Here is a 20,788-nt window from a genome sequence, read left to right on the forward strand (position 1 = left end):
CGTATCCACTTATAGCTAAGCTTTAAAGTGATGTGCAAAATAGAAGAAGCCATGAGTATTTCCATATTTCTCAAAGCCATTCCCTTTTGGTCAGCTTACCCAGCCTGGGTGAGGTTATGGTATTTACGTTAATCTTCTCATTGCAGGGCTGAAGGTGGCATGGCCTGTATGCTGCAGGCTTTTCTGAAGAGAAACACTCATTTCCATGTCTTCCTGTGATCTTGTGCATGCACTGGATAACACGGGACTGCATTCCTTTGCCACAGGTAATTGAGCACTGGGGGAGAGAGAGAAGGCTTGTTAAAAGTCCTTTTCGCTGTTTCTCTCTTCTAGGCTGTGAGCCACCTTCTCCCCGTATTTCTTAAAATTGAACATGAGCCCACAACACCCAGAGTTGATGCAAAACATGGGCTAGAAACGGGGATGCTCATACTTGGGTACAATGTTTTCTGTGCTCTCTGGCTGACCTCAGGCAGAGTTTAGGGTGATGCAGGACAAAGGCGAGTAGAGAAAGCCTGAGAGTATCAGTCGGCATGGAATAGAATGACTCATATCAGACGTGCACTTGGGCAGACAGTCTTTAAAAGTTCTATCTACTTTGCAACAAAAATTTGACTTGCTATTTTTCAATTTAGTCATTGATCTCAAGAGTTAGCATACGCCCAGCTGTGGGGCTGGATGCCTGTGGCAGTTTTTGTCTCCTCATCTACTCTTTTGCTCTGGCCCTGAAATGTTGATCAACAGTTTCAATATGGCTTATCAACCTGGCGTGTGATGGAAATAGCTGCTATTTCTTGGCAGATGACACAACTTCCAATACTATGCTAATAAAAATATTTGGTAACCTGGATTTTTCTAATAAAATACCCTTTCAATGGATTCCTTGTATTTCATAAATGCAGTTTGTCTTCATTTGTAAGGTATTTTGCAAAGAAAAATGTGTTTGATGTACAATGGTCTTTTATTAGGGAAGTTTTTTGGGTCCCCATGTATCCCCAGATTTGATTTGTTGCACAAATAAGCTGGTGCTTATTTGACTGAGAGAATAAAGTGATTCTAGAGTATCACAATTACATGAGAGGGAATATGCTTGTGTTTCTGAAAATAATGACTTATTTTACTAGTCATCTTGATCTTTAGCCAAATGATCTTAGTGTATTCTCATTGAAAACTGGTAAATATTTCCTGAATGTCCCCTTTTAGATATACAGGCATAAGATTTTAATGTATTTTTTTTCCCTTTGTGCTTTATTCCCAAGTCATTATTAGACTGCACTCACTTTGCCATCAATTCTTCCTTTACATCGTTATGGGTCCCAGCTCTTCTTTTCATTTGCACAAGAATCATTCTACGCAAACCCTACTCACCTCAAGCCTAGTCTACTAATGTTAGTTTAGTCCCCAGTCTTCCAATCAATCTCACTTGTTAATACTGAATATGCATTCTTCCAAAGTTGCTTTACATATATAATCTCATTGGACAGAAATCTTTGATTACTGAGTCACTGACTGCAAGATAAAGCCCAGTATCCCAGAATCTCCAGGCTGGTGTTTATCTATCTCCTCAGCTTTATTGTCTACCCTTCACTGTAGGAATCATTTGCTCTATTATAGATTAACTAGAGGCCTGGAGTACGAATCTGTGCATGGGTGGCGTCCCTCAGCCTGGCTGGTGATTGAGGCCTATTGGGGGGAGGGGCAGCCAGCTGGAGAGAGGAACCCCAGGGGGTTGGCCAGCTGACCCCCCAATCTGGGCCTAATTGGGAAGCTTCCTGGCGTGGGGGAGGGATTGCAGTAGGTTGGCCAGCTGGGGGAGGGACCACAGGAGGTGGGCTGTGGGAGCACACTGACCACCAGGGGCAGCTCCTGTGTTGAGTCTGCCCTCAGGTGAGTGCGCATCATAGCGACTGGTCAACCAGTCATTCTGGTCGTTCCAGACATTCAGTTGTAACGATCACTTAGGCTTTTATATATAGATCATGCCCATGCATTTTCTATTCCCACATCTACAATTGTATCCATAGTATTACTCTTTTCCAAATGCCTGGCTGCTTTTCAAATCACAATCCATTAAGTGTTCCACAATTACCCCAACTATTTATGCATATTTATGGTTTATTTTTCTTGTTAACTCTACAATCTAAATGTTTCCAGTTCAGTTTAAGCTTTACTATAATATAAAACTATTATAAGAGGAGTAACTATTTAACATGGTCTTTCTTTCTTAAAAGCATCTTAATACCAATCTATAAAATTGATATATTTATATAAATGAAGATATTACGTTTCTTAGAAAAATATATTCAAGAAAATTCAAAATAATTAAACTAAAAACTTTTAAGGGGTTAAGTTAATATGGGAAAATACCATTCTAGTATTTATTCCTAAAATTTATGCAGATCTTGAAATATTTGTGAAAATAATAATAACAGAGCTTTTTAATAGATGAACTCATTCTGATAGTAGAGGAAATTCACAATCATGTCATTGAAGCCTGGGAATAAGTCACAGACTATTCCCAAAACTTTTGATTAATTTTATATCAACTCCATAGGACATGAACAAATCAACGTAACATATCATTTTTCAGAATTATAAAAAATTCAACAAAGTAACAGAATAAATAATTTTAGCAGATAATGGTTAAATAGTGTCTTTCATAAAAAGCTGAAAAACTAGAGAGAAAAAATGTTAGTTGTATTCCTTTTGCAAGTTAAATTTTGTAACTTGTATATGGGAATGACCCAGAAATAAAAATAGTATCCAGGAAATAATAAAAGTTCTAGAATTAATTTAATTAAAACAGACTCATTTTTACCTTTGAAAGATTTAGGATAAGTTTTATTATAAAATATGGAATTAAATAGTCTAATAGCCTGAGAAAGTAATTCTCATTATAATACTTTCATAATAAAATATTAACCTCTTACTAATAATTATTTTATTTATAACACATATTTTAGTAAAAAATTTAAAACAAATGTGTAGAAAATGAACAAATATTTCTGTTCACTGAAATTCTAAGGTATTTTCTAAATTAGTTCTTACTTTATTATAATATTATACAGTATACTAAATAATTGAATATTTTCTCAAATCATATTGCTATGATTAAAGATAGACATTAAAAAGAAAAGCTAAATTAATTCTGGTCTTGAAATGAGGAGACTTGGGCTCCAATATTGTCACTAGCAACTAATTTACCTGGAATTTTTTTTTTTCCTTTTTGGTAAGCAAGGCATTGGAGGAGATCATAGCTATAAGTTCAGGACTAAATTACTATGAAAGTAAAAACTCCAAATTTTATTAAAAATTACTGTAGTCTGGCAATTTTTAAGTGGTGAAGGCGTGAAACAGTAAGGACTCTAGTTTCATTATCTGATTATTCATTGTACCACCCAATAATTGTATGACAGAAATTCTGCTCAGAAGAGTCTCAAAATATAATTTGTTTGATTGTCTTAGAATCATTTATTGGTTTTCTATATATTTATATATCACCCATTATGTTCAGGATCCCATGCAGAAAATATAAACAGCAGAAGTTATTTATACTTTGGAGCTAGTACTTTATTCCATAATCTTTATTATAAAACCCAATGACATAAAATAACACTATAGACTTTCACTAAAGGCCAAAATGCTAAAATGACAATTTGCCAGCAACCAGTAAACAAACACAGGATTACCAGATAAGTTGCCAATGATCTTTCCTTTACAAGGAACATTTCCTGACAAGAATACTTTTTTAAAAAGAGAATTGGATTGCCTGACAAATATTCTATTCCCCAAACAGTTTACCATCCATCACCTTGAAGGACCTTGAAACAAAACATCCCATTAATCAATTTTATGAACTAGAAGCCTTCCATTTTGAACAGCAAACACAGTCTTGCTATCCTAGCATTACTAGAGTAAAAAGGAGACAGTAATCTTTAGAACAAATTTAGAACAGCTTAGAAAATGGCTCTCATGATTTTAGAGTTAAAAACAGTATTTTGACAAAGACAACATGGCACAAGGAAAACTGATGTTGGCCATCTCTCTTTCCCACCAAAAACTGAGCCCCAACAAATTTAAAAATAATGTTTGTTCCTGAGGAACTATGACCCTCCCTGCACTTGGGTTCACATGACTAATATTTTTAGATAATATTGCTATGGCTTTCTCCTAAAATAAATCCTTCCTTGACATGGAACATTAGTGACAATTTCTAAGACTGTATTAAATTATGTCCATACTACCACGTGTACTGATTAATAATGTGGATTTTTTTCCAATAGATGGAATTACACATATGTTGATATATATGCGATGTGATATAGTATATGCTATTTTGTTGTATAGACAGCAAACTTCAAAACTTCATATGTCAAATTTGCTGAAGGTGTTAACATTATAGATATTTTTACATTTAAAAATGTCAAACTCATGTCAAAAAAAGAGAGCATTTGCAGGAATTTTTAATTTATTACTTTATTTTGAAGAAAAGTGCTGCTGAAAGTAATTTTGCTCCAGGATAACGCACCATCACACACTTCAAAACCAGTTAAAGACACATTAAAAGATCTTGTCTGGGGCTCTGGCTAGTTTGGCCTGTGGACTGAAAGGTCCCAGGTTTGGTTCCGGTCAAGGGCACATGCCCAGGTTGTGAGCTCGATCCGCGGTGGGGGGTGTGCAGGAGGCAGCAGATCAGTGATTCTCTCTCATCATTGATGTTCCTATTTCTCTCTCACTCACCATTCCTCTCTGAAATAAAAAATTATATATTTTTTAAAAAGTTCTTGCCTGGGCAGTATTAACCCACTTGCCATATTCACCAGACCTTGCTCCTTCAGGCCACCACTTGTTCCGATCAATAGCCTGAGGACTTTCTGAGCAGCACTGCAAAACGCAGAAGTGGAAACTTTGGTCGCTGAATAGTTTGCCTCAAAACAAGGAAAGTTATATTGGGATGGTATTCACAATTTACCTTAAAGATGGGGAAAATTTGTAGCTAGCAGTGGACATTAGTTTGAATAAAGCACTTTTGATGTTTCTCTTGAAATTATCGTGTTTTCTTTGATTACAAAATCCACACTATTAACAGGTACACGTTGTATAGCTTGCATGTCAAACACTAAACATGAAAGGGAAACTTTCTCAATAATTCAAATAGTTTGTACTATTAAAAGATTAGTAAAATACAGTAAATGAGAACCACAAATACAAATGGCAGCAAACCAATAAGAAAAGGCTTTATCCTCGTTTAAAATTCATTACAGACCTTATAATCATAGTCATTGTCTAAAACCTCCTTTTCCTTCTGTCATTTTTATGCCAGGTACTAAGAGCTGACTGACTCTGTTTTACCTGAGAAAATTTCATCTAAATAAACTGCAAGAGAAATATCTGGGGACATACAAGCAATGCCCAAGTTGGCGGAAGTGTACAGTAGACCTTTAACTCAGACATTTATCATTTTCTAAAAATGACCAAGGATGATCTGGTGACAGATATGGATGTGAACTCTTGGAAAATTTTATGGACTAAATTAGATGAGAGCCCTGAGTGGGCAGGGCTTGGCAGTTCTGGTAAAGACAGTGCAAGATTCCAGGATGACTTGGCAAATTTATGGATTGGCCTGAACGCAAACAAATGAGGGAAAATAAAACACATAGAAAAACACACACTAAAAAATTCGTACAAATTCTTAACTGTGGCACTATCATAGACACAAAAGAATTAAATGAACTCTAAATGGCTATGATGTCCATCTAATGGACAAGCCAAGGATATCACAAAGAATAGACAGGTGGTGAGACACTGCCCAATAAGTAAATTGAAGAAACTAACCATGAAAATTTTATTCCTGACATAGCATTATTTATAGCACTGATAGACAGTGTTACTAAGATCTTGGTGTAATACTTTGGAAAATATGTAAATATCTTATAGAAGAAATTCAAGGAAAGATCATTTAACCTGAGACATTTTATTGAAGTTATCTTTTCAGTATGTTCAAGGGCAGTGAGTGTGTGCTGTCGAATAACCGTGGTCCGATTAAATTACTTACATTTTCAAGTCTAATCGGATGCATTGAGGATAATTAGGTCTTATTAGCACAATAAATTTTGGATGGATCAAATACTATATACATAATATGAATATATTCTGTTGCTAAATTTCCATTATTTTATTAGAGAAATATATTTTATATATCCTTGTATGATATATCTGAATTTATTAAAAATCTGCATTATTTAAAAATAATGTGTGTTGTTCCTATGAAAACCGCTATGCCTACTGACATAAATCACTAAATACTAATAAATTCTGTGCTCCATAGGCTCTGAGATCAAGTAAATTTATTCCACATACATGACTTTGAACATGGAGTTAAAATGATTTTTACATCTAAACTTAAGTATTGGGATTCTTATGGTAAAATGCCAAACTTTAAAATTATTAGTTAAATGATTTTCTACCTTTCCTTTCAGGACTTCAGAATAGACACATAGACACTGTTTTGATGCTGGTTAGTTATTTGTTACTCTGAATATTGATATAACTTAGTTTTGGGAACCAAATGGGACATGATAGTATAATAAATTTGTAAACTTAGGTTAAATAATCAACTAGTTTGCCAATGAGTTTACGGAACTATTAATCTGTATATATTAAACTCTAATGTTAAATTGTGAAACTCTTCAAGCTGTAAATTTTGTAAAATGTCCTCTTAAACATTATAAACCAAAAAGGCAGAATACCCAATAATAAAAATGCATACTACTCTAAGCTACTTACTTTGAGTGTTATTGGTTAACAAATATAACTAAACTAGCACAGGTCTGACTTTGAATTCCTTGAAAGAAAACCAAATTTCAGTGTATTTAGGGGTTAAAAATAATAATTCCCACATTTGGCCAGCTCAAAGATTACCCGAGATTCCTTCCTTCTGGACTGTGCCAAAGATATATATTTTGGAGAGAATGTGTATTCTCCAGGCCAACAGCTAAGGAAGGCTCTGTAATGCTTTACTTATTTCCAGCTGGCCTCAGTAAGAAATAGGAATTCCTAAATTAAGAGAAAATTGTCACTGGCAAAAAGCAGTTCAAATTATTTTTTCTACCACTATGATATACAATCTTACAGGACCCGATATAATCTGTAACGTTAAGTGTCAAACTACAACAAGCTTAACAACACTGACTTGGATAATTTGTCTTTGGGAGTAAGTGGATTATTTTAACAAGAGTTTTAACAGGAGTGAAGTAGCATTCACAGTGGAGAATGGATCTCATAAGGAAACTAAATGATGACTTCCACTGGAAATTATTAGTGCAGCATTCCTACTCATTTCTGTATATGTTTGGCAGTTCCATCTTTCAACTTTTTAATAAAGTGAGTGTGAAACAAACATACTAAGGAACAAAAGTTAGGTTTGTTTTTAAGATTTGCTATTTATTTTGGTCAGTGTTTCAGCATCTTTTTAAAAAAGTTTATCTGCCTTTATTTAGCACATGGGTATTTGGGATTGAATCTATTCCTAGAGGTCAGACATTTGGGAAAAAATATTTTGTGTGTGTGTGTATGTGTTTAATTAATTCATCATTTGGTCGTACAGTTCAATCTATTTTTGTTTCTTTAATGAAAACATTTGCATACAGTTATAACAAATCAAGAAAATGTGTGTGGCAAAAATCAAGCAGATTACTTATGAATGATTAGCAGAGAAGTGAATATGTTATGAAAAGGCTGTCAAAGGAACAAAAAATAATTTTTTATATCAAAGTACACATTGATCACTGCAATGATGAAAGAAAAAAAAAAGATGTTTTGCATTATGCGGTAATTAATAAACACAAAGCCTTGGGCACATATGCAGCCCTGCCGGTGCTCAGACAATCAATCACAGGGGCCGCAGAGGTGAAAAAAATATTATCAAGACATTTCTATTTTAGCACTACCCTCCCAGGGAAACATCTTGCCACCAGAGAGAACCTCTGAAAACGACAGTGACTGAACTTCCTTTTCAAATAACATACTTTCCAGGTCCAGCCCAACAATTCCTGGTTAAGAATGGATCTAATCCTTCTGTGGCCATGTTGCTGAAGTGTGTGTGCTTTTGTTTTGTTTTAATAAATAGAGGATTGATTTAAAATAGCATAGAGAGCATATATCGCTACCTTTAAGTTATTCCAACCCGAAATAAATACTGTCTCTGCCAGTTCTCAAAGAACATTCCTCGGTGTGCTTTGCTTCCTTCTACTGCTTTCCTTCCAGGTTAGATCATTGCTGTCTAACCTGCTGGCAGGTGTTCAGCCAAATCGACTCGCAAGAATGCAGAGGAAGTCTGCCAGCTTCCTTGAAGCTCAATGTCAAGCACACTTTTTGGCTTACATAGCGTGTTCTTCAAATAACAGTGGATTTACTTTTTTTTTTTAAATCACATTTTTAAGTAGTTTGATTTTTCATACAGGAAAATGTCAGGGGAGTCATGTGTTTACATAAAATTATATTGGTTAGTTTCATTTTCCTGGAGAAAGAGAAGCTAGTTACTAATTCTTTTGTAGGAAAATATTGTTGTTATATAGTTGTAGTTATTATAGAATTAGATTCCAAAAAATAAAATAGATCAAAAGAAAAGACATACAATGCTTAGATGCACCACACATTTTTTGTTTGTTTAGCAGTCAATTATTCAGTAAATATTGCTACACGTAGTGCAGTGCCCTGGTCACTCAGATTTGTGAGAAGGTTGAGACATTCTTAATAAAACAGCAACAATGCAAGGCAATAAATAATTCACCGAGAAAACATAACATAGCTCCACTGGTGTGGCTCAGTGGTTGAGCATGGACTTATGAACCAGGAGGTCACAGTTCAATTCTCGGTCAAGGTCCATGCCCAGGCTGCAGGCTCAGTCCCCAGTGAGGGGCGTGCAGGAGGCAGCCAATCACTGATTCTTTCTCATCATTGCTATTTTGATCTCTCCCCCTCTCCCTTTCTCTCTGAAACTAATAAAAATATATTTTAAAAGAAAGAAAATGTAATATAGTCAATAAGTGCAAATTATTTCTGCCACTTATTGGGGAAGCCCTTTAAAAAATTAGGCACTTGAAGGATTTAGAGAGTTGGAAGAAACACATTCCAGGCAAGAGAAAAATATAAACAAAGACATGGAGACTGTAGAAGTATACACTGCCCAGGCCCGAGCTTCGTGGACACACTGGATGAATGAGAATGCTGAGACCCATTTCAGTAGGTAGGTTAGGACTAGAATAGGAAAACTCTGAATGCCAAGCGCATTTCTGGTAGGTGACAGGACAGCCATGGGGAATTCTCTGCAAGTGCTGGGCTCTAGAACAGAGTGAGGAAGGCATCCCTGTGAGTGAATGGATGTGAAAAAGGAGGAGTATGTGGATAAGGGAATATATTAGAAATTTTTACTCTAGTCCTGGTGAAAAAATAAGGATAGTAGTATTATACTGGGAATAAAGAGCAACTGACATTGGATAAATATGTGAATATACTCTCTCTCTCTCTCTCTCTCTCTCTCTCTCTCTCTCTCTCTCTCTCTCTCTCTCTATATATATATATATATATATATATATATATATATATATATATATATATATATATATTACTTGGCCATAAGAAAAATAGAATGAAATCTTACCATCTGCGAATATATAGATGGATCTTGTGGGTATTATGCTAAGTGAAATGTCAGTCAGAGAAAGACAAATACAACACGATTTCACTTATATGTAGAATCTAAAGAACAAAATAAATGAACAATCAAAACAGAAACAAACTCATGGATTTCGAGTACATTTTGATAGTTGCCAGATGAGAGAGCAGTTGGGAGGCTGGATGAAAATGGTGAAGGGAATAAGAAATACAGATTGGTAGTTACGAAACGGTCACAGGGATGTACAGTACAGCATAGGGAATATAGTCAATAATATTGTGATAACTAAGCATGGAGTCAGACTTATTGAGGTGATCACTTTGTAAGTTATATAAATGTCTGGTCATTCTGTCACACACCTGAAGGTAATATAATAATGAATATCAACTGTAATTGAAAAATAAATAAACAAAGAGCATCTGAGACAAAACCCTATTTGTGTATAGAAGAAAGGCTCAGGGTAGCTTCCAGGCTGGGTAAATGGGAAGATGATATCAACATTTTTCCAGAAAAAGGAAATTGGTGGAAACATTTTGTTTTAAATATTCCAAATTTCAGGAACTGTTAGAATGTCAAAGGCACAGTCCTAGGGCAGCTGAAGTTTACTTTGAGAATGGGCTTCTTTAACTTCCTCTGACTCAGTCCTCATCTCATTGAATGTTCTTAAGAGTACTTTCTTGTTCCCCATTATTTTCCTCCTGCTCCTTTGAGTACCCCTTTTTCCTGTTTTATGAGATTATTTAAAATTATAAAAATGATAAGCAATTATTTTTCCAAATATCAATAGACTGTTAGTCATAATTAGAAAATAATTCCATAATTGAAAACTATGATAGTTTAAAAAAAGAAAATACTTTTGAATAGAAATAATAATTCATCTCAAGATTAATTTTCTAGCCCTAACCAGTTTGGCTCAGTGAATAGAGTGATGGCCTGTGGACTCAAGGGTCTCTGGTTTAATTCCAGTCAAGGGCATGTACCTTGGTTGCGGGCACATACTCAGTAGCGATTGTGCAGGAGGCAGCTGATCAGTGTTTCTCTCTCATCGATGTTTCTAACTCTCTATCCCTCTCCCTTTGCCTCTGTAAAAAATATATTTTAAAAAAAGAATAATTTTCTAGATTATAGATAAGTTCAGTTTTGTTTCAATTTACAATTTTTTTTTTCTAATTTGAAAATAATATTTACCAAACTGGCCTTTGAAATCAGTATAATCTAATGCCAGCTTTCCCAAAGTGTATTACACTAAATAACAAACTAGCTGCATTCTCTGCAAAAATCACCTTTGGCAAAAAGAAAAAAGAAATACTATATTCTCCCTTTGAGACTTACTATGTACAGCAGAATGTTTGTAAAGTCCTACAGCAAAAACTACTTGTTTATTATCCTTGCTTTACTACAGTATTTCTCATACATGGAGACCACATCCCAAGGAATGAGTTTTCTATGGAACATAATTTTGAGGATACAAGTCTCAAGAATTCGTGAATTAGGAATTTAGTCTTATAAAAAGGATGACATTCTGGTTTTTGGTAACTACCAATTTTACTGATGCTAATGTCATGGAATGGTTTTGAGCAAATTGGAAAGACAATATATTTTCTTCATTATGGCATTTCTCATTTTATTCATTATCTTACTGTATTCTCTAGTTTCAGCCAATACTTAACGTTTTCTATTTTCACATCCTTGTAGGGTATTTAATTTGGTTACTTGCTATTGGTGCTAATTATTTCTTTAGAGATGAATGAAATCCTTCCAACAACTAATTGAGCCTTCCTCTATTAACCTGTAAGAATCCATTTAAAGCCAGCAAACTCTGCATAGCCTCAGTTGCATGCTGGGACCTTCTGCAAGTTGATTTCTATTGGGGTGGGGTACATGCCAGTATTGGGTCAGTCCAGACATACAAGAATCCAAAGTCCTAAGATCCTAACCTGATCATGGGGCAATAAGAAATCCCTCCTTTGGGATTTTTAGATCTGGTTCTTTTTGTTCCCTTATAACTAATGCAAAAACACTAGGCTGCAGAGATGCATCATTAAAAATATGATATTATCTAGTCATTTAGTTTAAAATATTCTTGATTTCACTGATTAAGATGTCTCTTTAACTTTCCTTTAATGATTCCCTGAGTTTCCTTCAGTGGAAAGAAATGGCCCTGGTGATTACCCATAATTTCCTACCAACTGCGATAAGTCACAATGACTACTGTCAATGTTAATTTTAAGGAATGACAAGCTTCTGTATAGAAAATACAAGGCATATCACCAGGCCAGGGACCCTGTGAGATTCTGGAACAGTCTATGATAGCCTATTATCGTATTCAGAGCTTCAAATTCACATGATCTGTCTCTACAAATCCAGTATAACAAAGACAGCAAGATAAAATAAAATTTTTTTAGTGATAAATGAAAAATGTGCAAACCAATCCAGTTACAGTGACTGCTGGCCAATCTGAATAAAGGTATGACGGTAATAAATCTTCTGTTTGTCTTCCTAGACTTGTTTTAAGTATGTCACTAAGGAATCTTTCATTGACTTGTTCTTTCTTTGATCTTGCACCTTCCTGTTGAATTGTTTTAATTTACTAATTATGCGATATGGGAACACTTTAAGATCATGCAAAGCCATCTTAAAGAAAGAGCATAATTTACTTAATTAATTTAAAATTCTATTTTTGAGCTTCTTTGAAAAATACAGTGCTAACTACTCAGGACACATTTTCCCATAGTTATTACAGAGTTCAAGGACAATATGATATACTAGGTGGATTTTAATAACATCTGTAGTATGTGTGATAAGAAAATTATTTTTACCGGAAATAATATAAGTAGATGCAGGTTTTTCATGGTTTCAAAAATAAGTCATGAAACAATCAATTTGTTTTCTTTTAAGCCACAGCATTATTTTTCAGAAAAAAAATTACAACATACCATTTTGTAGATTTGTAACTACATAGAACTAGAAAATCTCCACTCAGAGAATGACTCAGAATAAGTAGAATTCCTATTAGCTCAAATGCAATTTATATAGTTAGGAAACATGTATTTAGTCTGATATTTCTCCCCTGTTTATTAGGAAGAATTACCTTAGTTTTTGGATTCCTCTTTTATCTAATTCCACTTTCTAGTCAACTGCATATACTGACTATAATTGTGGTTTCCTTTTAAAGCAAAAGTTAAAAATGACATTTTTATACTGAAAGCTTTATATATACTATTTCTATACAAAGACACATCTTATTATCTATATAATTAAATCACCCAAAATGATTTATTGTGCATTGAGCATTATTTTGAACTACATCATCACAAAAGACTCATAATCTCTTCTCAATATAATCTATTAATCATGTCATAATTTGATATGATACTATTTCTTTCCCTGAATTTTAAAGGACTAAATTAAATTCAAATTGTAGTGTATAAATTGAGAATAAAACCATAATTATCTGCCAGGTGTTTTGTTGTCATTATAATTCACCTAAAAAAGTGTAAACCATTTTTAATATTGCACGGAAAAGTTAACTTTAAAAAGCTTCATGAAGGACTAAATTCTGACTAACAGGTAGATAAAACAATACTCATTTATTTGCTCCTCTATCGATTTCCAACAATGAAAATAAGAAAGTTGTAGAAGCAGAAAATATAGTATTTAATTGAACATAAAGAGGCTGTTATTTTTAAAGCCAGTATAGGATATGTTTTTAAAGTCAGTATTCTAAACTTAGGTCAGTTTAAAAGAATAAATACAGATTTGTGCTGCCAGAGAGCATATGGGTTGTATTCTGCGCTCTCAGGAAAAAACCTGAAGCCATATGTGCATCAGAGACACAGTCACAGCGTGGCACATAATTGTGTCAATGCTTAAACCCAGCCAGAACAGAGTGACCACACTGTTTGTGTCCTATTTTTGCCAACTCTCCAGTCTCAATGAAATAAACGTGAGCATTATTCAACTTATTACAGGGTTGAAATCAGAGGTAATGATTTTAGAGCAGGAGATTTTTCTCTTGGAGCACACTTGGATCTATATTTTTCCTTTGAAGCTGAGAGCAAGTTTCCCACTGTTTACACGCCACCACCAAATCATAAACACTAGAAATCACACAGGCTGACACAAATGCAGTGAACACAGTGTGAGGCATAAGCTTTAACTGTTTGGCCAAAATTACCTTGGTCCAATAATGGTTAATGAGTTTCACCCAGTGGTGAACGTGAGCGTCTGTCTGTCTTTTAACTGATTCTCCTCTAATATTACTGAAGGGGGCTTTAGAGCTCGACTTTCCGGGCAGTCCATCGAATACTCCGGACTAAAGAAAGCAAGGGTGCGTTTTAAGTCCACTTAGGTTTATCAGTAGTTTAACAATGTTAGCAGGATTTGAATGACACTAGCAGACTAACTGACCTCAGAAGAGCACAGAAATCCACTCCCACTGGACACATCTCATTGTTATTCTTATCCCAGGGTCACAGCTAATAAGAATAAGAAATTTGCCAAAACCGGTTTGGCTCAGTGGTAGAGCGTCAGTCTGCGGACAGAAAGGTCCCAGGTTCGAATCCGGTCAAGGGCATGTACATTGGTTGCGGGCACATCCCCGGTAGGAGGTGTGCAAGAGGCAGCTGGCCGATGTTTCTCTATCATCAATGTTTCTGGCTCTCTATCTCTCTCCCTTCCTCTCTGTAAAAAAATCAATAAAATATATATATTTTTTAAAAAGAATAAGAAATTTATGTCTCCTCTGCCCATTAATATTTTAACCACTGAAATTGAAATATCACAGCATTATTCATTTTCTCTGTAATTATTTTGGGATGGTCTTCATTTTAACACGATAGTGGTATCTTAGGCGTGAAAAAAAGGAGGAGAGAAATCAATAAAGTTCACATGTAACCGCTGGCTTTAAGTTCTACTGCTGTTTGAATGTGTTATGCTGAGGCCTCAGATATAAATGAAAAGGAGAAAATGGCATTGGGGTAAAGAGCAGATTTATATTCATAGAAAAAGAAGAGAATGCAACATCCTGGGTCTTCTAAATAAGCAAACAAAGAAGCAAGCAGTCCAACAAACAAAGGTAAGAAGTCACAGAACAGTAATGAATATATATATTGTGGCTATTGATTTTGGTCCTCACAGTGGCCATGTACTATCAGCTGGGTAGCAATTTGGTCATTCAACAAAATCAATTTCCAGTAATTCAACCCAGGTACATTTAAAATACACATGTAACTGTGGTAAAATTTTTAAATATATTTTTTTCAGACTTAGCATGAAAAACCAAAACCAATGTCTTCTATAATCTCCCCAATTATTATTATTATTTTTTTGCTTAAGATTTAACCAGAGTCCACATAATAGGCACATTTTAATCAATAGTATTAGTCATGAAAACGGGACTTGCTGGCCCCATTTCTATATGCTGCAATGGAGGAGTGTAGTTGGTTCTGTGTCATAATTCACAATAAAACCTGGGTCTTCTGGTGTGTTGTGTTTTTTGTTGTTGTTGTTGTTTGTTTGTTTTCAATTACAAATCTGTCTTTTGTAGTTAACAGACTTAACATTTATCACTTAAAAATAATCCTACTAATAAAGTTGAGAAAAGGTCACTCATATGTATATTCTAGTGGTTTTTAAATTTTTCCTTAGTTTACTAGTAGATTTTAAGGAAAATCTCTAGAATTTCACTAGTCAAAATAAACGAACGGGGAGTTCTTATAATAGAAAGTGAGCAATAGGTGATCTTCTCCACCCCTCCAACTAGTACTTTATTTTCTCATCCTCTTTCATACCTTCAGAACTGAATTAAGAGTTTATATAGAAACACAACAGTGATATCTATTTTCCTTATTTCACTCCTATGGAAACAAATGCACAAAGACATTCATTCAATGGCATATCCCTTTGGCTATCTGCACAGTGATGGAATCCAAACTGTCCCCATGACTCTTGACTTCCAAATCACTGTCTTTCCCTATAATCCTACTGTATTTTTCTCTCTAAGAATTGGGGAAGCATAAACCTTAACATTAAAAAATATATATTTGTGGTAAATTTGGAATTTTGTTTCATCTAAAAGTTGTTTACTCTGAAATACAGTGTTTCCTTATACAGTATGGTTCACCAGTTTAAAGATTCGTGGGTTGGGCTGAATATTTCCTAATAAATCCAGAGATTGATTTACATTGTTTACAAATGCCTCCAGTAGGAGTCCCAATGTGAACTCTGAATGTTGTAAGTAGTGGAAAGAGAGTACAGTTAATATGCAAACTTTTGTTAGTGAGGAAAGGCAATGTCATGGATTTCAATATTGGGCAAGCTGGCTAACCACAGTGCATAATTCAATGAAAATTTTTATTTCAGAGTTTCCCTTGGTGTTACTTATGAAGAGCTCTCACACTCCCCACCATTCCCAGCAGCCACAACTTCTTATTTATACAACAAATAAAAGAGGAAAAGAAGATTTAAGTCTCTTCTAAGCCCTAGAATTATATGATCCCATAACAATAAGTATATTAAATTACAGCTAAATGCAGCAAGGCACAGGGGATCATTTGATTAATATTTACATTTCTGAAACTAGTATTTGAGAGCTATTTTCCCTAGGTGTGATCAGAATTTTATCTTAAACCATGGGATTTATATATTTATTTATCAATTCACTTTGCAGAGTGAATATGTGACCTGTGTTTATAGCTCATTTATATGAAACTCCATTCATAAATTTTAAATAAGCATAATTATCTTGGTATTAAATTTACTGTTCAACTACTAAATGAACTGTATCCACTTGCTTTGACCAAAAGGCTTCAAGAATTCCATTCCTCAAGATGGTAGCATAGGTACTTGCCCCTTGCTGGGTTGACTGGCAACCATTGCTGTTTGCTCTGCCCTGGTGATTCCCTGAGACCCTGCCCCACCCAAGCTGTGCACAGCAGCTTTTGCATATGAATGGCATGTCTTTTCTCACCCAAAAACCTGTCAAACAGGCAGCAACTGGGTCAGAGAGCCCCAAAGCTACCAAAAAAGGCCAAAGGCCCAGCAGCAGCAGCCTGCCTTGCTTCACAGATAGGCCTCATCTGGGTACTTCCAAACCCCAAACAAAAAGGAGGAATCTGCAGATCTCTCTGTAGCTCCTGCTGGGTGGCCCCAAGCAGTGGCTGACTTTGCAAACTCCTTGGAGATCTAAGAGCCAGTGTATCCAGTGGTCAGTGTGAGGCCATACAAGGTTACAACTCTTCACTTCCATAAGCGACACACTCCAGGGGCAGATTCAGGGAGCACCAAAGCCCAGCTGAAGCAAGTCCTGCCCAATAAGGGTGTCTCCTATACAGCAGCTCTTCCACTATAGATACAGCTGATCTTCACAGCCAGTTGGCCTGGAGGTCAATTCCTCCCAGTGATACCAACAACAATCAAGGCTTAACTACAATAAGACTGTGCACACAGCCCACGAAGGGGTGCACCAAGAGTGTGCACCTTAGATGATTGGGGAGGCTGAGTCACTGGGCCCTATAGGACACCTACCATACAAGGCCACTCTATCAACACAGGGAAGCAGCCAAAATGTGGAGACAAAGAAACAAGTCACAAGTAAAAGAAATGGAAAAAAGCAAAATACTGGACATAGAGTTCAAAACCACAGTTATAAGGTTACTCAAGAATCTTCTAGAAACCTCTGAGGAACTTAGTGAGACCTTCAAGGATCTTGGTGAGAATGTAAAAAAAAATGGAAAAGGACCAGTGAGAAATTAAGCATACATTGACTGAAATAAAGAATAATATATAGAGATTCAACAGTACACTAAAGGATCCAAGAATCAAGTCAAACATTTGAAATATAAGGAAGCAAAAAACCCCCAACTGGAAGAGCAAAAAGAAAAAAAAGAAAAATCCAAAAATATGAAGATAGTGTAAGGAGCCTCTGGGATAACTTCAAGAGTACCAACATCCGAATTATGGGGGTGCCAGAAGTAGAGAGAGAGCAAGATATCAAAAACATACTGAAAGAAATAGTGACAGAAAACTTCCCCTACCTGGTGAAAGAAATAGTCTTACAAGTCCAGGAAGTGCAGAGAACCCCAAACAAGAGGAATTAAAGAGGACCACACCAAGACACATCATATTTAAAATTCCAAGGGCAAAAGACAGAGAATATTAAAAGCAGCAAGAGAAAAGCAGTTAGTTACCTGTAAGGGAGCACCCATACGACTGTCAGCTAATTTCTCAACAGAAACTATGGACCAGAAGAGAGTGGCAAGAAATATTCACAGTGATGAAAAGCAAGAACCTACAACCAAGATTACTCTACCCAGCAAAGCTATCATTTAGAATTGAAGGTCAGATAAAAAGTTTCACAGATAAGACAAAGCTAAAGGAGTTAATTACCAAACCAGTATTATGTGAAATGCTGAAGGGAAGTTTTTAAGAAGAGGAAGAAGAATAAAAAGGTAAAGATAAAAATTATAAAAACAAATACATATTTATCAACAAGTGAATCTAAAATTCAAATGAATAAAAAAAAATCTGATGAACAGAAAAAACTGGTGAATGTAATAGAATCAGGGGCATGGAAAAGGAGTGGATTGACAATTATTAGGGGAAAGGGGTTGTGGAGGGTGTAGGAAGAGATTAGATAAAAATCTTACACCTATGGAAGAGGACGGTAAGGGGGCGAGGGCATGGGGTAGGGTGAGAACCCAGTGAAAGGGAGCTATGGGGGGAGGGGAAAAGAGGAACATATGTATTAATCTGAACAATAAAGATTAAAAAAAAAGAAAAAAGAATTCCGTTCCTTCTCTTTTCTTCTATCTACAACCCCAAATATTAGTGGAAAAAATACTGTGTTTTACCTATTATGATGGACATTTCTTTGTTTGATTTTGCCACTACTTTCCTTAATTATATTTTGAATTGACTCACCTGATAGTATTCTATTTCTTAGGGAAGTTTTATGCAAAAAAAACTCTGACAAGGAACAATATCACAAAAACTAGCAACAAAACAACAATAATTTGCATTTTGAAAGCTTTCTTTGTGTAAAAAAATCATGTTAATTGCTTTATACATTTTGTCTTAATCTTTAAACGTTTTATAGATATCATGATTATGGACAGAGGCAGGCTTTGAACCTGGAACCTGGGGATATAATACTCCATATCCTATAATCTTCCCCTCTACCCTCCCTCCCTCCTAAAGTCCATACTATATGGATGTAGTATCCAGGGCAATGAAGACATTATTGAAACCCAACACCGAGAATGTACAGCATGATTCTCACCTTGGACCAGTCACCCATCCGCCAGAGGTAGCATTTTGAGTAGTCCTCACAGTCCTCGGCCTCCCTGGGTCTGGTGGAAAGGACACACTTCTTTCTGGGGTTAGTACACCTCACGGTCCGCTGACGGACACCTTTGCCACACTTGACAGAGCACTGGAAGACAGCAGAGAGTTTGCATAAAGCCAGTGTTTAGAAGGGAGACAAAGAGTGAAATTATGTAAAGTGTGGATTCTACTCGTCTCCATAAGCCCATATCCCACATAAAGAATAAGCAGAGCAGGCTATGCACCAGTGTTAGAGGCCCGAGGCAGCTCAGGCACCGTGCTGGGGTGGAAGGCTTTCAGGAGCACACGCCGATGATTGCAGAGGACATAGGGATTATTTATGAAAGACAAATAGAACACAGTGATCAAAACGTACGTGCTACATTTGATGGACAGCAAGTTTTTATATAGAATTATGTAATAAAATTGTTTTATTTTTGTTAAGATTTTATCTGTTTTAGCCTTAAGAAATGTAAAAAAAGAGAATTTTTTTTCAAATGTATTTTATTTTCTTCTATCACTATTTATCCTCCTTATATCCTCTTCCACCTCCACCTACCTCCCTACCCCCTCACCAACACCACACTATTGACTGTGTCCAAATTCCTTACAGAATGGCATTTTTCACAAATTGTTCTTAAAGCTAAAACAAAGAAAACCTTAGCAAAAAAAAACAACAACAACAACAAAAAAGAATTTCTTTACATAATTCTATAGCCCTAGAAAACATCATTCTAAATAGTTGTATGGATTAAAATATGAGTTGGTTCACAAATAGTTTAATTTATATTATAAATAACTGATGCTTGATTGACATTGGTGACCTAGCAGATATGAAGCACACATGTATATTCCACCATCCTTTTGGAACTTGCCCGCCCATTTACATGGATGCTTTCTATTACGTAAAGCTTCCCCAAGGTATGTGTCACCGACTGTCTGGACACAGGGACTAAAACGAAATTAGGTGGGACAGGGGAGTGTGAGCAAAATGAGAGCTACGGCAAAATGTGAAAACCTAAGTTATATCTGTTTCTGTAAAAGGCCTAAAAGCAGCGGTTCTCAGCCTTTCTAATGCCGCGACGACCCACAGGCTGAGAACCGCTGGCAGGGTCGCCTAATACCATTGGAAAACATAGACACTTAGATTACGATTCATTACAGAAGCAAAATTACAGTAATGAGGTAGCAACGAAAATAATTTTATGGTTGAGGGTCACCACAACATGAGGTACTGTATTAAAGGGGCGCAGCATTAGAAAGGTTGACAACCTGAGAACCACTGATCTCAACCAAAGAAAGAGGTGCAGGTGAACATGTAGCAACAACACAGTATAGGAACAGCCATGCGGATTCCAATAGTTATATTCCTGAAAACTTACGCATGGAGCTAATAATATTTTACACGTACTACATTTTTTCATAAATACTTAAATATCTCATAATTTATGGCTTGTGTTAGACTATCTTGAATTTTAAAGTAAATGATTTAATTTCATTAAGCTATGTTATAAAAGGATAAAATTGTTACCTTTCTTGAATTCCTGATTAAATATAAATAACCTATTAAATATGAATTAAAAACATAGTCCTTGCTCACAGAAAATGATTGTTAAGTGTTAACAATCCCTTTCTTTTCCTTTCTTGTTTAAATGTTCAGGGATATATGATGAGTGAAATGTGTATTTTATTATGTGTCCACTTAAAAGTATTTCATGATATATAAATGAAAAAGCATAAAATGTACATAAACTATCCTCTTCATCATGTTACATTATTTACAAAATA

General features: G+C 35.5%; 1 protein-coding gene across 1 annotated transcript in view; it reads right to left on the bottom strand.

The window, feature by feature from the left end:
- Nucleotides 1–20,788, bottom strand: part of ADAMTS19 (ADAM metallopeptidase with thrombospondin type 1 motif 19) — a 190,991-nt gene that overhangs the window by 3,124 nt on the left and 167,079 nt on the right. The window contains exons 21-22 of the mRNA XM_036424499.1: nt 18,957–19,109; nt 100–277 (exon numbers count right to left, since the gene is read on the bottom strand). Of these exons, the coding sequence (XP_036280392.1) occupies nt 100–277; nt 18,957–19,109 (331 nt within the window). The remainder of the gene's footprint in view (nt 1–99; nt 278–18,956; nt 19,110–20,788) is intronic.

Source organism: Pipistrellus kuhlii, unplaced genomic scaffold (genome assembly GCF_014108245.1).
Source record: "Pipistrellus kuhlii isolate mPipKuh1 unplaced genomic scaffold, mPipKuh1.p scaffold_m20_p_8, whole genome shotgun sequence".
In the NCBI taxonomy this organism is placed as follows: domain Eukaryota; kingdom Metazoa; phylum Chordata; class Mammalia; order Chiroptera; family Vespertilionidae; genus Pipistrellus; species Pipistrellus kuhlii.